Source organism: Phodopus roborovskii, unplaced genomic scaffold (genome assembly GCF_943737965.1).
Source record: "Phodopus roborovskii unplaced genomic scaffold, PHOROB, whole genome shotgun sequence".
NCBI lineage: Eukaryota > Metazoa > Chordata > Mammalia > Rodentia > Cricetidae > Phodopus > Phodopus roborovskii.
In genome coordinates this window covers 5,065,210-5,086,652 of record NW_026125506.1, presented here as the reverse complement: position 1 = coordinate 5,086,652, position 21,443 = coordinate 5,065,210, and the positions used below count along the sequence as shown (strand labels likewise).

At 47.9% G+C, this 21,443-nt stretch overlaps 1 protein-coding gene across 1 annotated transcript in view; it reads right to left on the bottom strand.

Moving 5' to 3' along the window:
- Positions 1–4,237, bottom strand: part of Cit (citron rho-interacting serine/threonine kinase) — a 162,097-nt gene extending 157,860 nt beyond the window's left edge. The window contains exon 1 of the mRNA XM_051176511.1: positions 4,127–4,237. Within this exon, the coding sequence (XP_051032468.1) occupies positions 4,127–4,222 (96 nt within the window). The 5' untranslated portion in view covers positions 4,223–4,237. The remainder of the gene's footprint in view (positions 1–4,126) is intronic.
- Between the last annotated feature and the right edge of the window lie 17,206 nt (positions 4,238–21,443).

The following is a 21,443-nucleotide window of genomic DNA, read 5'->3' as shown; positions in this document are numbered from 1 at the left end:
ACACACGCAGTCTTCCTGGGACACAGGCGATGGATGCAGGGGAGGCGACAGAAGCCTGTAGGCCAGCAAGCCAGGGATACACCGTTGGCAAAACAATAGAGACCCTGCCTCAAAACAAGGCGAAGAGGCTCACGACTCCTCCAAGTCCCGCTCTGATATCCGTGCGCGAAGGCACATGCCCACACGGGCCGTGGTCACACAAGCATGGGTGCACACACACATGATAACATCCCCATTTAAAACTTAAATGGGTGCCTCGGTGAGCAGTTGGTGCCTGGATTCTACTGACACAGGTGTAGTTCAGCTGACTGTGGCCTGAGTAACCCCAGCTGATGCCACGGGGTGCTGGGGCAAAGCCACCCATTGAAGTGCTGCCAAAGAGCTGCGCTGTGGTTGTTTGTTTTGAAACATGCGCTGTGGTTGTTTGTTTTGAAACAAGGTATCATTTTGCAGCTCTGGCTGGCCTGGAACTTGCTATATAAACCAGGCTGGCATTCAACTCATGGAGATTCGCCTGCCTCGGCCTTCCAACAGCTGGGCCTCAATGCCTGGCAGAACCCTAAGAAAAGGCGGCACTGTACCTTTAAGCTTTAGGGTTTGTTACACAACACTGGGCAGCATAAAAGAGCAGTGCTAGAGAATCACAGAACAGATTCTGTGGCCCCCATTCCCAACTCCTGCAATAAAACTCTCTAGACTGCAGTTTAGAACTGATTTTAACAAATTCCCCAGGACACTTGGTCCTGAGCCCCTGGGCCTTCCTGCCTGATCTTCGGTTGCCTCTAACTATGGGAAGTAAGTCTCCTTGTTTCCCTGTTCACCCGAGAGGTAAACCCAGGCAGACGGGGAGTTCCTGGAGGCTCAAGGAGGCTGAAGCCCAGAGCCCAAGAGCACCCTATCATACCTTCTCCAAAAGCTGGGGGGGGGGGGGGGAACCTCTGGCCCTTTGTTCTGACGATTTTTCTTACTCTCTCCATGTTTCTTAAAATGCCTGTTTTAGGAAATGAAAAGCCCAGAAAGTAATGGCTTCCCCCCCCCCCTTTTATTTGTTTTCTACATCCTTGCTTGGCAGCTTGGCCACCTGTCGATTTGTGTGGCTTCTGTGGCTCTGGAAGTCTGCCCTGTGTAGGAGGGAGCCCTCCGGAGTGGCCGCCCTTCGTGGGGACAGCACACCAGCCTCAGCAGGCACATCTGAGGTCAAGTCTCCGTACCCAGACACTTTGCCACAGCACCTTTCCTGGAGCGGGAGGCAGTAATTGGCTGCTGTCTGCCTGTGGTCTGTGCTCCAAGGGCTGATGTGCTGCAAGCTTCGACCCCAGTGTCAAAGTGGTGGGAACTTTGAAAGGGAGGAGGGGGAAGGAGGGGGAACTAGGGATGACATGTAAAATGAAAAAAAGAAATTAAAAAAAAAAGTTTTAGTCACAAAAAAAAAAAAAAAAGGTAGAATGAGACACTGTAGTAGGTTATCTGTCTTCAGGAGGGAGTGAGGCACTTATCTGGTCTCCAAGAGACAAAATGCTTTTCTTAACCTCGGGAGCCAGGGGCAGGGTATTAGAAAGGGCTCTGGTCCTTCCCTTCCCATCTTGCCCACGTGATTTCTGTACATGCTCCAGCCAGTATGGTGCCATTGTTACCGGGACCTCAGCAGAGCCAAGCAGATGTCATTGGCTTACTCTTGGGCCTGCAGAGCTGTGAGTTGTGTAACCTCTACAATTTATGAAGTACACACCCCTGGGTATATTGTTACAGAAAAAAAAAAAATCAACTAAAGTCACTCAGCATTAAAAAGAGACATAAGTGTCCCGGTTTGCTTTCTGATGCTGTAACAAACACTGACCAAAAGCAAGATGGACTGGGAAGGGTTTATGTCTGCCTACAGCCAGTCATGAGGGCAAGTAAGAGCAGAACTGGGGGGGAGAAATGGAAACTGTAAGAGCACATATATATATATATGACCACCTGCACAGGAGATGACTCTACCCACAGTGTGCTGGACCCTCCCACATCAATCATTAATCAAGAAAATGCCTCACAAGCTTGCCTACTGTAGGCCAAGATGATGAAGCATTTTCTCAGTTGAGGGTCCTTCTCCCCAGGTGATTCAGTATGTGTGCATTAGATTGACAAACAAACAAAAAAAAAAAAAAAAAAAAAAAAAAAAAAAACCAACCAGCACTGAAAGTTTCACTCAGAATCCTGCCTACAAGACATTCGAGGATAAAATATGGTAGATCGACTCTGATGCGTGATTGTAACGTGGCCCAGGGGTCTCGTGATTGACCTTTGAAATCAGACCGTCCTAAGAGGTCCACTGTATTATTAGGAGCTGTGAGACGTTAGAAAAGCCCCGTGTTTGCCCTATTCAAACTGTAAATAGCAATAGTTCTTTCCGTCTGTTAGGAGACTGAATTGAGAAGGATGCTGTGACAACATCGGCTACAGCTTTCTTTTTTATTTTAATTTTTATTTTACATGTACAGGTGGTTTTTTTCCTGTAAGCTTGGTGCCCTCGGAGGTTAGAAGAGGGCATCCGATCTTCTGGAACGGCTCTTTGCACAAGCCTGATTACCCTGAGTTTGGATATCCAGAACCCACCTAAAAGCCAGACACGGCAGCCTAAAGGTCTCTAATCCTAAATGCCCCCCCCCCCCAGGGGATGGAAACTGAGACTATCGAATCAGAGTCCTGGAGACAGCTAGTCTTGAAAACACAGCAAACAAGAGAGAACTCAGTCAAAAACAAACAAAAAAACAAGATACTCAAGGTTATCCATGGCCCTCCAGTTGAGTCCCACCATGTATGAACACAAATGCATGAGAACACACACACACACACACACACACACACACACACGCTCCTACCCTCATTCATCACAAACACACACAGAGTTGAGGCTAACCTCTGCTAGATAGCAAGGTCCTGTTTCAAAAAAATAAATCAAAAATGAAAAGCAGATTCGAAGAAGGTGTAATTAATTTACCCAAAGCAACACAACAAACACCTACTGGACTATAGTTTTCAAGTGTCAATCTTGACCACTCTCTATTTGCCTCTTGACTTATGAATGTGTGTGTGTGTGTGTGTGTGTGTGTACACACACACATATACATATATGTATATATATATATAGTGCTCCACATACATCAGCAACAAAACAACTAGAAAACTGTATGGAAATAATTTCACGGCATCTGTCCTTACAGGAGGAAGGACATGTCAGGTAGGTATCTCACAAGGGACATGGTTACATAGGTGCGGTATTTAATCTAAAGAGCAGACAGACAGCCACCAAGTGAGGTGGTGGTGCACGTCTTTAATCCCAGCACTGGGGAGACAGAGGCATGTGGCTCTAGTTTAAGGCCAACCTGATCTACAGAGTGAGTTCCAGAACAGTCAGGGCCACATATTAAAAAGAACTTATCTTTAAAAAACAAATAAATAGAAGAGCAGGCAACCCTTGATGAAAAAGCTGCTGTCTACCCTGGGGCTGGAGAGGCGGCTCCGTGGTTGGAGTGCATGTTCACTACTCTATCAGTTGGGACCCCAGCACCCACGTCAGGCAGCTCACAAACACCTGTAACTCCAGCTCCAAGGGATCCGAAGCCTGTTGCTGCCCTCTCCCTGGGTAACCAGCCGGAAAGACACAACACAGCCGACAGACAGACAGGCGTATGCACACACGCACCAGAAACAATTTTGGTTTTTTAAAAGTTCCATCGTTCCTTTCTTTCTTTAGCTGAAAGGACAAAGTTTAGACGTGTGGGTTGGGCGTCGGTGGCACACGCCTTCAATCCCAGCACTCGGGAGGCAGAGGCAGGCGGATCTCTGTGAGTTCAAGGCCAGCTTGGTCTGTGGAGCCAGTTCCAGGACAGGCTCCAAAGTCACAGAGAAACCCTGTCTCAGGAAAAAATAAAAAGTTTAGACACGTGAAGTGTGAGAATAACAATGAGATGTCCCAAGAGCGGGCCTAGTCATGTAACCATCTGCACAGCGGCACCTCTGTCCAACTCAGTCAGATCATGTAAAACAACCCCCTCCCCAAGAACATTAGTCTCAGCCTAGAAAAGGATCAAAGGCGGTAACCCTGGCAGTTGTGGGTGCACATGGTTGGTAGGCGACCTCTTACCTGGAAGAAGACATTTAGCCTGGAGGCCCGACTGGCAATGGGCTCAGAGGCGCTGGCATCCGGTGCATTCCGCACTCCATACTTGAACTTCAACATCTCTCCAGCATCCGGCGCTGAAGGACAATGGGGAAAGTCAAGTGTGCGCTGACATTCAGAGCAGGATCTTATCTCCCTAAAGAATCAGATGAGCAGGGTGCTGCCAGCCTCCACAGCACTGGGCAGGCACATGGTGCATACATACAAAAACAAAAAACAAAAAAACAAGACCCAACAGCCATTGTAGACTAGTCAGACTGCAGCCCGTTAGCCATGCTAATAAATAAACCCCACGTGTTTGTTTCTGCTCCATCCATCTGCTCTGTCCCTCTAGTGCATTCTGACGACTACAAATATCTAATATTTCATCTGCAACTTTACAAGTTAAAAAAGTATATGAAAAGTAACATTCGTAAATTACAAGATAAGAACTCTGTCTGAATAGATGTAACGTGTGAGCCAAGGCCTGGATGACCGACCGCCAGCCCTGCAGATCTGGGGAGAGAAGAGTGTACTGTCCCTGGAGGGGACAGAGGCCAAGGGTCCCGAGGAAGGCTTTATCACAGCAGAGAGGAAGATGCAAGAAGGGGCGCCAGGTTAGGCACGGGAGAGGATGAAGACATAGGAACAGAGAGGTTAAGACAGTGAGTTAAGATCACACAGATGGTAGAAAGTGCCATGGGTAGGAACAACACAGGCAAGGCTTACATTACAGGAGGCAGAGGCCACAGGGCACTCCGCCCTCTTTAAGGAGCCCTGAGCCTGGGGCAGCACAACCCAGGCTCCCCTCCACAGGCTCCCCCAGAATACCCCAGGGCTGTACCCGCAGATCCCGGGTCTACACCCACAGACCCCAGGCTGTACCCACAGACCCCCAGGCTGTACCCACAGACCCCAGGCTGTACCCACAGACCCCAGGCTGTACCCACAGACTCGGGGGTGAACACAGACCCCAGGGCTGTACCCACAGACCCCAGGCTGTACCCGCAGATCCCGGGTCTACACCCACAGACCCCCAGGCTGTACCCATAGATCCCGGGTCTACACCCACAGACCCCAGGCTGTACCCACAGACCCCAGGCTGTACCCGCAGATCCCGGGTCACCCACAGACCCCAGGGCTGTACCCACAGACCCCAGGCTGTACCCGCAGATCCCGGGTCTACACCCACAGACCCCAGGCTGTACCCACAGATCCCGGGTCTACACCCACAGACCCCAGGGCTGTACCCACAGACTCGGGAGTGAACGCACAGACCCTGGGGCTACCCCAGCACAACCCGGGCAGCAACCCCAGCAGACCCTCATGGGCCCCGCGACCCCGAGGCTCCCAGCCGCAGCAGGGAAACCGGGCAAAGGGGACGCCCCTCCCGCCCACACACACACCCAGACACCCGCACACACCTCACGAACCCGATCACGCTCCGCAGACCCCAGGCTTACACTCGCCGCGCTCCGCCCTGAGCCTCCCGCCCCAGCGTTTGAGGAAAACGGCGTGGGCGGGCCCCAGCCGTGCCCGACCCAATCAGCGCTCTCCATCTCTGATGGACAGCAGGGGGTCTCCGCCAGGACCCGCCCTGGTCTTGGAGGGCTGGAGGAAGTGAAATGAGAAAACCAATCAGATCCTGTCTCCCTGGACTGGTGACCAATAGGAAGAGGGCAAGGGCGTCCGGGCGGGGCAGGGCTGGGAAGTTTGAAATTGGCGGTTCGCAGGATGCTGTGCTGGGAGTGTGGGGCCGCTCCCGGAGAGCCCGAGGTGCCGTCCTTTGCTATCCCGGGCCCTGCGGGGAGCCTGGCCGCTCTACCCGGACAGGACAGCCTGCCCCTGATGTGATGTTAGGAACCAAACTCCACTCTTCTGCAAGATTGCAGCCAATCTCTCCGGTCTGCAGTGGGCGCCTGCCTGCCGCGTTGCACCTCTGGGTTGGCTGACCCGCATCAGGAAGATGAAGATGTCCCTACAAAGACATGTTTTCAGTACATTTAAGCCAAGATCATTAAGTCGCCCTTTCCTCCAAATGACAAAGCCCAATGACGTCAGTGTGTGGAAAGTGTCCAGCCTCGTTAGCAATCCGGGAAGAGTGAAAGGGGCTGGGGCTGTTTGTGTAGAGGCAGCGTCACTTACATCCACAAGGGGCAGAGTGTGAATTGGCCTAAGAAGGGGCGATGTCTGAAAGGGAGTTTGGCATTTGCTAACATCGAGGCTCTGTGCACTCTATGACTACTAGAAATGACTTATGAAACCGAGAAACGCATACAAGAAAGCAAGTTCAAAATAGTGTTGTCCATTGGTTCCCAGCACCCACAACAGACCCCTCACAACTCTCTGTAACTGTTTCCAAAGGGTCAAACGACCTCTTCCGGCTTCTGCGGGTACCTGCACTCAGGGCATATATTCATAGACAGACAGACAGACTTAGATGGACTGCATCACAGGTGTAAAATATTGGGATAGCAAAGCCTGGAGAAGAGGCACCTGGGGCTTTTCAAGGGACCATGAGGCCAGTGGCTCTCTGGGCAGCGCTGGAGAGATGGCTCAGCAGATAAGACCCCAGTCCTCTTTCAGAAAACTTGTGTATGGCTCCCAGCATCCATGTGGGGTGGTTCACAATCAAGTATCAACTCCAGCTTCAGGAGACCCAATGCCTTCTTCTGACTCCATCGGCATCCACACATCTCATGTACCCTCAGACCCACATAAAGCCACATAGTTTTAAAAAATAATAGTAAACCAATAGGTGGGTGTGATGGCACACATCTTTAATCCCAACACTCAGGAGGCAGAGGTAGGTAGATCTTTCTGTTTGACCAGCCAGCCTGGTCTACAGAGTGAGATCCAGGACAGCCAGAGCTACACAGAGAAACCCTGTGTTAAGAAAAGCTACTAGCCCATCAAGATTTGTTTGGTTTTTTGTTTTGTTTTGTTTTGTTTTAGTGATGTCTCAAGAAGCCAGGCCAAACTGAAACCCACTATGAAAGAGAAAGAGTTTAGCTCTGAGCTCCCTGACTCTGCTTTATGTGTCGGGTTTACAGGCATGTGCCTCTTAAACAAAACTAGTTCAGATGTTGCATGGACCGAGCTAAAATTCTTTTCTGAAATTAAAGAACACTAACATCCACCATAATCCTGAAGCAGCTCTCGAGTAGACATTATTATAATACGTCTGCTTTACCAAGTCATTCAAAACTTAAGAAATTAAAGCATCAGGGGTTGGAGCCTTCACTGTTTTTTCAAAGAACCAGAGTTTGGTTCCCAGCACCCAGGTCAGGTGACTTACAACAGGCTGTAACCCTAGCTCTAGGGGACCCAGTACCCTGTTCTTGCGTCCACAGGCACCTGCACTCACAAGTGTGTGTGCACGCGCGCACACACACACACACACACACACACGAGGGCACACGCGCGCACACACACACACACACACACACACGGGCACACGCGCGCACACACACACACACACACACACACACGGGCACACGCGCGCGCACACACACACACACACACACGCACGGGCACACGCGCGCGCGCGCACACACACACACACGAGGGCACACGCGCGCGCACGCACACACACACACACACACGAGGGCACACGCGCGCGCGCACACACACACACACACACACACACACACCACAGAATAATTATTTAGAAAGAAATTAAGCCAAAAGTAGGGGTAGCATGTGCCTGCAACCACAGCACTTGAGAGGCAAGAGGATCAGGAGTTCAAAGTCACCTTGACCCTTGACTACACACTGAAACTGCATGCAGCTTATTCAAAAGGAAAGGAGGAAGAAAGGAAGGGAGAGAGGGAGAGAGGGAGGGAGGGAGGGAGGAAAATTAAGTCGTACACTAGTAAGTGCTGGGGTTAGGATTTCAACTGGATTTTATCATTCTGAAGTCATTTGTCTGTTTGTTTGAAGGCAATTTCTCTATCCTGGAACTCACTCTGTAGAGCAGGCTGGCCTTGAACTCAGAGATCCGCCTGCTGCTGGAACCACTGTCCTTCTCTAAAGCCATATATATATATGGAATCTTAGTGTCGTCTGTCTATTTCTATCTACCTTAGCACCTAGCACAGAATAGATATTTATGAGTATGTTCAGACTGAAAGAGACTCTAACACCATTCCTGTTTGATGACAGCCTGGCTTTCTCATAAGGACATAACTTTTAAAGCATTGGTATGCACATTGAGACCACCATGGGCCAGTGATTTGGCTGAATTTGTAAAGGTGTCTGCAGGCAAGCTTGATGGCCTGAGTTCAATCCTTGGGACCCACATTGTGGGAGGAGAGAAGGGGTCCTCGCCACCTGTCCTCTGATCTTTCTGTAAATGCCACACCATGCTCTCTGTGTGTGCTTGCATGAACACGCAAATGTGAATAACATTTAAAAGGTAAAACAAGAAGAATACAAATGCATGGATCACACCAAATCCCAGCCTTGGTTCACTGCTCCAGTCTTGGGGTGTTTTAAGTGACTCCCCTAAGTGACTCCAATGTGTAATGTGCAGCCATCCCAAAGAACCACATGCCAAGAGAGCAGATGCACTGCTAACTAATTAGCAGAATGGATTGCAACCTTTTTGTGTGCGCAGTGCTGAAGGAAGACCCAACAGAGAAGCCATCCATGCATGCTTAGCATGCTCCATCCCAGACTGGCCGTAAATCTATACACTGGCAATCTGCTTTATCATCGGTCTTCATTGTGGTGGAGGGTCCTCTCTGTAGGGAGAATCTGCTCTCAACCTGGCTCAGTCAAAAAGTTACCTATACATTCTCAGCTTCCTGGAATCTGCTTGGTGAAATCAACTGAAGGTGATGGTCAGAAAATCTAACATGAAGAAACCAGGAGTTGGGGCCACAGCTTAAGAGTGCAGTTCATGCTTATCAAATGTGTTCCAGGGTCTGAGTTTGACCTTTGGCATCACATTAAAACCAGGAGCAAGTTGGTGGCGCACGACTTTAATTCCAGCACTCGGGAGGCAGAGGCAGGTGAATCTCTGTGAGTTCGAAACCAGCCTGGTCTACAAGAGCTAGTTCCAGGACAGCCTCCAAAGCCACAGAGAAACCCTGTCTCAAAACAAACAAACAAACAAAAAAAAAAAAAAAAAAACTCAGGAGCCGTGGTGCACACCTTTAATCCCAAGGCAGAGGCAGTTAGAGCTCTATGGGTTCAAGGTCAGGTTGATCTACAAACCAAGTTCCAGGAGAGCCAAGGACACAAGGTGAGACTATGTCTCAGAAACAAAAAAGGTGCAATTGATGGGGAGGAGCAAAGGAAGGGAAGGCAACTGGGAAGTGCTAGGCTTGCTTAAAGAGTGGCCTTTAACATAAATATTCCATATATTCATGATGGATGCCTCACAGACTGATAAATACAAAACAAGGTACGGTGGCATACACACTTAATCCCAGCACCTGGGAAGAGAAGGCAGGAGGATAAGGAGTTCAAGACCAGCCTCAGCTACGGTGGTTTTTTGTTTGGTTGATCGGTTATGTGATTGTTGCTGTTTGGCAGAGTCTCCTGATAGCTTGTTTTATTACTATTGTTATTATTAATATTGTATTTGTATTTTTATTTTTGGTGATTCTGCTTTAGTAAGTTTTTTTAAGATTTTATGTGTATGGATATTTTGTATGCATGTGTGTACACATCATTTGCAATACTGGTCCTTTCCAGAAGGGGGTGTCAGATGCCCTGGAACTGGAGTTACAGGCATTTGTGTGCAGCCATGTGGGTGCTGGGAAATGAACCCAGGTCCTCGGCAAGAGCAGCATACTAGTCAGTTTTCTAAGGCTGTGATTAAACACCATGACCAGAGAGAACTTCTAAAAAGAGGTTATTCAGGCTTATAATTCCGGAGGGAATGGGTCCATCATGGCTGGAAGGCGTGGCCGCCAGAACAGGAAGCTAAGAGATATCATCTTCAATGGCAAGCATAGAACAGAGAGAGGTGTTGTGGGATGTTTGTTCACTGTGTGAAGGTGTATTGCTGTGACTGGTGTAATAAAAAGCTAGGCCAATAGCTAGGCAGGAGGTACAGGTGTGACTTCAGGACAGAGAGATAAAGTAGGAGGAGGACTCTAGGTCTGAGAGAGAGAGACGGGGGGAAGCAGAATGGGTGGTGCATGACAGAATGGAGACGTAGAAATGGCGTAATTTAAGTCATAAGAGTTAGTTAAGAAGAAGCCTAAGCTAAGGTTAAGCTTTCATAGTTAACACGTCTCCATGTATGCCATCATTTGTGCGCTGGGGTCCCAAAGAAAAATCCGACTAGGGAGGGAACTCAAAATGGTGAGAGTCTTTTAGTTCTCAAAACTCACCTCTAGTGAGTGGCATGACTCCTCCAACAAGACCGCACTTCCAAACCCTCCCCGAACAGTGCCACCAACGGCGACCAAATATTAAAATATCTAAGTCTATGAAGGACGTTTGAACCAAGCCAACACATGCAGCAAGTGCTCTTAACTGCTGAGCCATCTCTCCAACCCTCATATTAGGGTTTGGTTTGTGTTGTTCACAAGATCCCGGGAGAGAAATTACTTACAGGAGCACGGACTTGCTACCTGTGGTTACACCACTAAAGAAAATGTCTCCCTCCCCTAGTGAACACTAAGTGCCCACAGATACTAAAGGGAGAACTTTGGCTGTGCCTTCCCTCTGCTACTATTGTCTGCCTTTATGTTTTCAGAGGAGGACAGGACCTCGAGAGCTCTCCCCTGACCCATGACAAGATGTCCAATCTTGAGCAGGTCTTGTAACAATAAGCACACGCACAACTTTTGTCAGATCAAGAACACAAAGGCAATGATAGACTTAACTTTAAAAAAAAAAAAAAAGATTTGGGATCATGGCCAAAGCTGCAGAGAGAGTTCTCCCTCGTGGATGCCTCCTCCATCAGTACCACCCCTCCACAATGGTGGTACATTACAACTGATGATGGAGATGCCATTAGCATCCAAAGGCCATAATTTACACTTGAGGTTCATGCTTTGGTGGTGGAATAATGCTGTCAGCAATGTGTGGGTATGCTTCTGTTTCTTTGGGGACACATAGCTGGGGTGAACGTTTTTCTATAGTTAATCTATGTTTAACCCTATCCCATGGGTTTGGACAATATATAATGGTGTGTAGCCACCTAACAACATCATATAGAATAGTTTCACAGCCCTAAAGATTCTCTGTGCTCCCTCTAGTGCAAATTTCCCCTAGTAGACAAAAACTCACCTGGGCTGAGGACTACCTCTTAGGCCTGTATGAGGTGAAAATTCCCATGGAACACTAATATGGTTCATTTAAACTGGTAGAACTTACAAACTAACAAAAATGCATTTTAAGAACTTTAATGACAATTTTTTTTTCCAAGACAGGGTTTCTCTATGTAGCCCTGGCTGTCCTGGAACTCAGGCTGTAGACCGACCTTGAACTCACAGCCTCTTCCTCTGGAGTGCTGAGATTAAAGGCTGACGCCACTGCCTGGCTGACAGTCTTAATGAAGTGTTAAAACCCTTCAGTCTAAGCCTAACACTTTGCAGATGCTTTCTCTAGGTTTGAGTGGGTAGTTCATCTATGTTTTCCTTCTTAAACCACAGATAAAACTTCTAGTGAGAGGAAGATAAATTTTCAAAACATAATTAAATGGCAACTGGCTTCTCTGCTACTTGATTAGAGCTAATTTCCCGGGGTGCTCAGACTTTTCAGTTAATCCTGTCTCCTTGTAGTGCCTCTGGCATCTGGGCATGGCTCACACCTGCAATGCCAGCTACAGCAAACACGCTACCGTAAGTTCAAGGCCAGCCTGGACTACATAGTGTGTTCTAGGCCAGGCTGATAACTGTGTGAGACCCTGTCTCTACTAACCAGATGAAGACAGCTCAGCTGGTAAAGCGCTCACCATGGAAGCTTGGGAGCCTGCGGTCAGACTCTAGCACTGATGTAGAGCCCGCCTGGGGGTGGCTAGCAGCCTGGGCCTGTAATCCCAGCCCTGGGAAGGCCGGGACAGGAGGCTTGCTGGGGATTGGTGGCCAGCAACTCTGACTGAGTTACCGAGAATGAGAAACCCTGTGGAGGAGTAAATGAGAAGGGTACCTGAGGTCAACCTCAGACAGACAGACAGACAGACACACACACACACACACACATACACTCACACACACACACACAGACAGACACACACACACACACCAATCTTATGAACTATAAAAGAATCCTGCTGGCCAATGGTGGCACACACTTTAATCCCAGCACGTATGGGACAGAAACAGGCTGGGAGTTTGAAGCCAGCCTGCTCTACATGGCAAGTTGTTACTATACAGGGAGACTATGTCTCAAAAACAAAAAATAATAATAGTAATAATACAATGAAAATTTCCTTCTGCCTGCTGGCCTCAGGATGGTGTCACAGTCCCCAATTCATTATAATACAAGACGCTCAAGCATAAAAACTCACATCAACTGCTCTCTGGGGGCATCTAGGGGGATGTCATCAAGTCCCCGCGGCGGCCCAGCTCCTCTTTCTCTGGGTTCTTAGCATAATCATTACCAACGATGGACTAAAAAACTACGTGCAGAGAATGCCAATCTCTCAGAGCCGATGAAAAGCACACGCTGGGTCTTGAGCCTTGGCTGAGCGCCAAAGGGGACAAACACCCAGCCCTCAGATTATGATCAAATCTGCCCCATGCCTGTCAGTGGGGCTCATCTTAAGTCCGCATATAATAGTAATTTTTAATAAAGCTGAATGCCACCTTCCCTGTCAACCTAATATTTATTTTTAAGCCTTTCCCTATGCCCACCCACACTCTATGGTACTATGCCCATCTTGCCCACCCACACTCTATGGTACTATGCCCATCTTGCTCCAGGCATACATCCTCTACATCTTGCACAGTGCCCAGTTTGTTCTGGCTGAACCGTGGAAGATGCCAACACAAGCCATTTAATTAGCAGATAGGAGCCGCGTACAGCGGTGCACACTATGACCCCAGTGCTTGGGAGGCAGAGGCAGAAGGATCACAAGTGTGAGGCTAGCCCCTGTTACACAGCAAGGAACCGGCAGATGAATAGAAAACTCGGGGACTAGAACAATTTCATGACTCCTTAAGTTGGAAGAATGTGAAGACCTCACCAGACATCATGGGCTTACTCACTCACTCACACACTTATCAAATGTCTGCCTCCACTGACACTGTTTTGGGAGTTGGAACAGCAGGAGAGAAATGAAAGGAAGCCTCCCTGATCGCCGGCCTGTGTGTGCATCTCAGCAGAACACTTGCCCAGCGGGAGCAGGGTACGGCCATCCAGCAAGCGCAATCCTGGCCCGTGCCACTCATGTTCTAGTGAGTGAGGTGATCAATCACAGTCGCTACGTGAATGAACCCCACAGAAGGGTTCACAGGGGTGGGGGTTACGATCTTCAACAAGATGCCCAGGGTCAGCATTGTTGAAAGGGTGACAGTCTACTACAGAAACCCTCTCCCATATAGGGAAAAGGCAGTTGGGGAAGAACCCTCGGGCATCAGGATGGGGGATGGGGGGACCTTCAAACTGTGGTGGTTTGAATGGGAACGCTCCCATAGACTGGTGTGTTTGAGTGTTTGGTCACCAGGGAATGACTCTACTAGGAGGCGTGGCCTTGTTGGGCAGCTGAGGTCTTATTGGAGGAAGTGTTGTCACTGGCTTTGAGGTCTCCTGTGCTCAAGTAAGACCAACCTCTCCCTGTCTGTCCCTGCTGCGTGCAGATCCTGACACAAAAGTCTCAGCTCCTTCTCCTGCACATGGCCACGCCTCCCTCCGCCATGACCAAACCTCTGAACTTTTAGCCAGCCCCGATTAAATGTTTTCCTTTATAAGAGTTGCTATGGTCATAGTGTCTCTTCAAAGCAACAGAAACCTCCTGAGACAAAGGGTTACCATGAAAAAAAAAAAAAAAGTAGCAAGAGAGAGACATGCTTTCTTGGCTACCTCGTGCACTAAAAAGAACATTGCTTTAAACACTCTCATGTCTGGTACACTCAGGATGTTACCAAATGTGCAGAGGGGAGCCCTGGGACCTGTGCTGCTGCCAACTCTCCGTAAGAACAAGCACTCTCTAAGCATCCCAAAAGTCCCCACTGGGGGACAAATGGCAGAGCCCTTACCCATAGCCTGTAACTTTTCCAGGTGGGTCAGTGAGTGTTCCCGTGTATTACAGCTTTTCTAGAGGCAGGTGTTATGGCAACTGTATGCTATCCAATTTCCCTCTCCTTCCTGTCTTTTTTCTTTTTAAAGACAGGGTTTCTCTGTGTAGCTTTGGAGCTGTCCTGGAACTCACTCTGTAGACCAGGTTGGCCTCCAAGTCACAGAGATCCCCCTGCCTCTGCCTCCCGAGTGCTGGGATTAAAAGTGTGTACCACCAACACCGGCTCTCCTTCCTTTTCATAAGCCGGTTTCATTTAGGGGAAATCTCAGATAATAATTCCATCCCGTAATCAGACAGCTCAAATAAATTAGCATATGTAATGCACATAGCACATATGCATTCCAGAGATTCAGACAGAGACCTGTTTCGGGGACCTATGTTTCCATGACAAACACCTCAGACAGTTTACTCTAATGAAAAAGAAAAGTGTATTGAAGCATGAGATTTCAGGGTTCCAGTCCTTGGGTGGCTGGGCACATGGCTGTGGGCCTGGGAAACAGAGTATTAGGGTGGCAGAAGCTACTAGCCTCATTGTGGCCAGGAAGCAGGGGCAGTCACAGGAAGAGGCCAGGGACAAGGTACATCCTTTTAGAGTATGCTCCCGATGACCCACTCTCCTTGGTTAGGCCACCACAGTGCCACCATGAATCCATCGATGGGATTAATTTATTTATGAAGATAAACGCTCATGATCTACTATCCCCTCCAAACCCCCACTTGCTCTGGTGACTCATGAGCTGGCTCAGCACTTGTCACCAAGCTCAGTGACCTGAGTTTGAGCCCTGGAGCCTATATGCTGGAAGAAGTGAACTGATTCCCACAAGTTACCCTGTAGCTTCCACACACGCATTATGAACTACGTATACAGCTTCCCATACACAAAGAAATAAGCTAAAATGTAATAAAAAAAATTATGAGACAGGAGGTGGTGGCACATGCCTTTAGTCCTAGCACTGTGAGTTCAAGGCCAGCCTGCTCTATGGTCCAGCTCCAAGACAACCAGGGCTACACAGAGAAACCCTGCCTTGAAAAACCAGCACCAAAAAAGGGGATGGAGAGACAGCAATCATACTTTCACATTTCCTTGTCATGATTTATAGTCGTCCACTGACTGGCTACATCGGACTAATCAGTCTATAAACTGTGCCATCTTAAGGCTGTCTCTAATGGACTGTTCTGTCAAGCAATTCTGCAAAGACCAGCCTTTGGCTATACCACTTCACCCCACACAAGTTTGCCTCTAGGATAATTTTCCAGAAGTAACTGTGTTGAGTTGAAGGACCTGTTTGGAATAGTTTGATAGACTCATTAAGCTGCCACATTGTATCACAGTGGTGTGCTTAGTTACCTTTTTCTGACACAATGTGCTATCATTAAAATATCTTGTCTTCAGCAAAGGGCATCACCTTACACCTTACACCTTCAAAACACTTGGTCTGTTGGAGGCAGGAGGATTGTGCCACAAGTTCAAAGCCAGCCTGGGCTACAAAGTGAGACCCTCTCTCAAAAACTAAAGGAAAGATGGACCTGAGGATGTAATTCTGTTCATAGAGTACTTGCTTAGCATTCTTGGAGGTCTGGGTTGATCCTCAGCCCCTCGTAAACTAGGCATGATGGCAAGCCTGAGGGTAATCCCATAACTACAGAGTGGGAGGCAGGAGAATCAGGGGTTCAAGGTCATCCTCAACTATACAGTGAGTTCAAGGCCAGATCCCGTCTCAAAAACCAAAGTGTTATCTGGCAACCAGGTAGATGGCAAAATGCTGTTTAGCCTGAGTCTTTACATTTTCAGAGTGGTTTTAGTGTTTGACCACAGACGTTTGCAGGCAAAGAATGCTGGTGTTGGAACCCATGGCCTCATACATGTCAAGCGTCTATGCTCTGTTCTGCCACTGCGCACAGTTTTTGTTTGGGGTTTTTGTTTTTATTTTGTTTTGTTTTGTTTTTAAAGATTGGGGCTTCATGTAGCTCAGGCTTTGACCCAACAATTCTAGATCCTCTGACAGGATTATAGGTGTATGCCACTACCCGCAGAGGCCAACTTTAAGCATTTTGAAGTTGAATTCCATACAATATTGATCCTGTTGTGTATCTGAGTTATTTTATTTAGCTTGTTTTCATATTTTGCCCTTGTATTAGAACTTCATTCCACGTTATAAAAACATTCCACGGCACATATAGCACATTTAAAATACTTTTATTATCATTGTGCACGTGTGTGGTATGTGGTGTATATGTGTGTATGTGCCCGGGAACCCCTGCCGTGAGATGTCTGTATGCCTGTGTGGAGGTCACAGGACAACTTGTAGGAGTCAGCTCTCTCCTCCCACTATGTGGGTGGGGGTCTATCTCAGGTCGTCAGGGTTGGTGGTAAGTGCCTTTATCTGATGAGCCATCTTGCTGGCCCAATGCCATGTTTTTACTTTTGGGTTTGTATTTTTGTTTGAGACAGTGTCTCACTATGCGTAGCTGGCTGGCTTGGAACTCACTTTGTAGACCAGACTGGCTTCAAACTCACAGAGATCCATCTGCCTCCGCCTCCCGACTGCTGGGATTAAAGATGTGCACCATTATACATGGCTCAATACCACCTTTTTAAAAACCTGTGCAGCTGGTGATTGACGGCTGTAATGTTTTCACCTTTGGAGATTTCCCCTTTCCCTCTCCCTCCCCTCCTCTCTCTCTCTCTCTCTCTCTCTCTCTCTCTCTCTCTCTCACACACACACACACACACACACACACACACAGAGGAGAGGGAGGGTTTGGTGGCCACAGAGGCCAGAGCTGGAGTTACATGTAGGCAGTTGTGACCTTCTGACACAGCTCCGGGAACCGAACTCTGGTTTTCTCAGACTCTCTTGAGCACTGAGCCATCTTCCCAGCCCAGTCTCCACCTTCACAATGAGCACTGGTGTCTGAGTGTCTATTTGACTCTCCACTCCAGTTCTTTGTTTGAGACAGGGTCTCTCTATGTGGTCCCGGCTGTCCTGGAACTCTGTGTAGACCAGGCTGGCCTCAAAAACCCTGAGATCCTCCTATATCTGCTTCTAAGCACTGGGATTAAAGGCACAAGCCACCACCCCTGGCCACCACACCGGCTTCCAGTTCTTTGGGGTTTATGACTGGAATGGAATTGCCCGCTCTTACCCTAAATCTATGCTTAACGTTTTGAAGAGCCACGTGATGGGAGATGTCATTCTGTAAATATGTTTCTCATACTGATTAATGAATAAAGCACTGTTGGCCAATAGGAAAGCAAGATAGATGGGACTAGGAGACAAAGAGGATTCGAGGAAGTAGTAAGGAGGGGTCAGCATGGAGAGACTGGGGAACCCAGACGCCGGCCCCCACTCCCTGGTAAGATGAGACCACATGGAAATACTTAGATTAACAGAAATGGGTTAATACTTAAGACAGAGCTAGCTGATAAGAAACTAGTACCTGGCCAACAGCATTTTATCTAATACAGAGTCTCTGTGTGTTAATTGGGGCTGGCGTGACGGGGGGGGGGGGGGCGGCGCGCACACACACACACACACACACACACACACACACACACACACACGACTACTCGCAACAGCCACAGATGGTTTTCACAGTGGCCGCACCTTTTAAAACTACCAGCAGGAGTGAAGCAAGGTTCCAGGGTCTCCCGCACCATACCCTCACCTACATTACTTGTCCTCCATATTTTAAAACATCTAGTAGCCATTCTCAGGAGCGTGAAATGGTACCTCATTGTGCCCACTTACTTCATTTCCAAATGTTTAAAAGTCTTTCTGTTCTGTATTTGCCACCCCCTTGTGTATTTTTAACATCCTCGCTTAGTAATAACCTTTCTTCATTTGAAATGCAGGGATTTCTGTGGCTCCCACTCATCCCACGCCCTGTAATGTACACCTAGACTTCTCCAGCCACTGGGCTCCCGCCTAGTGAGCACCATGGCTTGGTTTGGGTTTTGCCTACCAAAACCGAGGCGCTATCTAGTGGCCTGAACAAGTAACTGCAGGGGCAGCCCCGTCTGCCCCTGTGCAGGTCCTGATTGGGTACTTAGTTTATTTACCTCGTCATCCATGTGACCCAGCCCAGACTGGGCTAAGTCTACGCAAATGTACAGGTAGGTTTTTACCTCAACTGGCAAGGACTTCTCCATTGTCCTTATAATGAATAGTTCCCTTCCTAAAACAGGAATAGAGACGCGGGTGTCATTGTAAACAGCATTCTACCCAAGAAATTATTTTATTTTCCTCCAATTACCTATTTCAACCAATAGCTATTGAAATTCCCTTTCTACTCTTAAAAGACATCCCGAAGGTAAGGGAATGTAGTTCCCTGGGTTTTAGGAATACCAATACCTGATAAAATAGGCATGGTAGTTCATGCCCATAGGCCCAGAGCCCTGGAGGAAGAGGCAGGATGATAAGAGGCCCAAGCGATCCTGAGCTGTACAATGAATTCAAGGTCCTCTTGGGCTACATGAAACCCTGTCTTTAAAAAAAAAAAAAAAAGTAAACTGGGTGTGGTGGTTCCCACCTACAATCTGCGCGCCACAAGCAGAGTCAGGTGGATCTCTGTGCACTCGAGGCCAGCCCAGGTGGTGACTTAGACCAATTAAGAACTCCATTTATAAACCTAGGCTTCATAGAGAGTTCCAGGACAGCCAGGGATACATAGAGAGGTGCTATTTCAAAACAAAACAAACAAAACAAAATAAACACACACACACAAAGAAACAAACAAAACAAAACAAAACAAACAAACAAACAAAAAAACAAAGAAAGCCTGCACACAGGGCTAACCGTAGTTGGCTGTTTTGTGGTGGTCCTCTTCCATTTAAAGTCCCTCTGATGTTTGTGGCAGAGGCTGGGGGGGGGGGAGCCATAGTGTATGCAATTTTCTGAGGTAGGAAATGGGTCCCTGTTGGACATTCCCTTCGATTCACACCCCAGCTAGATTCCCAGACGCCCACTGTCTTCTCTCTGCCTCCACCACGAGGAGGTCAGGCGACCGAATTTGACCCCCTCTCTTGTCCTTTCAGCCCTGCACCCCAGCTACATTCTTTCTCTTTTTCCTCAGACACTGAAGACACAATTTAAAAAGGAACTAAATCATTACTTACAGCTGATGGACCCACAAGATGAAAACCTCTGAGAGACACACTAGAAAATTATTGGAACCAACAAGACTCCTGAGAGATGATCAAATATAAGATGAAAGCACACACAAAAATAATAATCAGTAGCCTTCCATCGTACAGCAGCAACTCTCGAGCTAAAACTAAGGAAAAATGAGAGCAACTCCAGTCACCCCACGCCACCGAGGTCCTACAAGTAAGACACACGAGAAAAGGTCGCGGCTCACACAATGAAAACCGTGAACGATGGATGGCTGTAGACATTAAAGCAAGACACAGCACAGACGGCAGACTGGGGATTTCTTTCCATCCCAAATTAACCTAGGCATGAAAAAGAAAGATGAGCTCACTGGTGGTCTGTCCTTGGAGTAGGATTCTACTCAGCAGGAAGAAAAGCGCAGTTGACACAAGCAACGACATGCGTGATGCTTGAGATACCGCGCTAAGTGAAAGAAGTCAGATATAAAAGGGTGCAGGCTGTACAAATGGATCTACGTAACGTGTTTTCAGGAGGGACTAAATGGAAGCAATGGAGCCCGAGAATGAGGAACAATTGTAGGGTAAGGGGTGTGAGGGGACAGTTGGGGTTAGTGAGAATGTTCTTATTTTCTAAGTTATGCTGTTTTAAATTTAATTTTAAAAAAAGATGTGTATTTGTGTCTATGTGAATGGTTATGTGCGCATGAGTGTAATGCCCAATGAGACCAGCAGAGGGCACTGATACCTTGGAACTAGACTCTAAAGCTGTTTTGAGCCACGTGACATGCTGGGACAGGAACACCAGTCCTCTGTAAAGCGGATGCTCTTACCCACAGAGGAGTGGCTCCGGGTCTAAACAACCAGGTACGGTAATGCCTGCTTGTAATTGGAGCCCACAGGAGACCCAAGCAAAAGCAAAAGACTTGTGAGTCTTTAAAACAATGTATCTAAATGTATACTTAACCTAAATATGTCCCCACTGTGTTGCACTTTGTGGCATGCAATTTATGTCTCAATGAAGTTGAGAGGGAAACAAAATGCAATTTAAAAATCCACCAACCTTAGGGCTCAGGAGGAAGGTGGAGAAGAGCCCGAGGTACTGAGAATAAAATTATTTGGAGGAAGAAAATCAAGTTTTTAGATCAGCTGAGAACAGCTCAGAGCCCCTCAGTTCTTCCGCACATGCTGTGGTGATGCCACAGCTCAGTGGGTCTCAGCTAGCAGGAACCTTCCATCTCTAAGAAAGGTTTCACACACACACACACACACACACACACACACACACACACACACCACCCGTCAGCCATGGGGCACAGTGATGTTGTGAAAAACGGTGAGTTTGTTTTAGCTGTGGTTTGAGGGCCAGGCTCCACCCCAAAACATCATGTATGATATGCACACAACCAGTGTGTGTGTGTGTGTGTGGTGAGTGTGTGCAGTGTGTGTGTGGTATATGTGTATATGTGTGTGTATGGTGTGTGTGTGTATGTGTGTATAGTGTGTGGTGTGTGTGGTATGTGAGTGTGTGCAGTGTGTGTGTGGTATATGTGTATATGTGTGTGTATGGTGTGTGTGTGTATGTGTGTATAGTGTGTGGTGTGTGTGGTATGTGAGTGTGTGCAGTGTGTGTGTGGTATGTGAGTGTGTGCAGTATGTGTGTGGTATATGTGTATATGTGTGTGGTGTGTTTGTATGTGTGTGGTATGTGAGTGTATGCAGTGTGTGTGTGTGTGTGTGTGTCCGCATATGCACACAGCAGGGTACAAACAGAGGTCAGAAGACAATCTTAAAGTGTTGTCCCTTTCCTCCCTCCATGGGTCCTAGGGATTAATCTCGGATTGGCAGGTTCCTGTGGTGCATCAATTACTCTGCTGTCTGTGTGATGAAATACAGAGGTCAGAAGGCAGGCCCGGAGGGAAAGAGTGTGTTCTTGTTTACATACCCAGAGGGATGAGTCCTTCCTGCTGTGAAGCCATAGGAGCAGG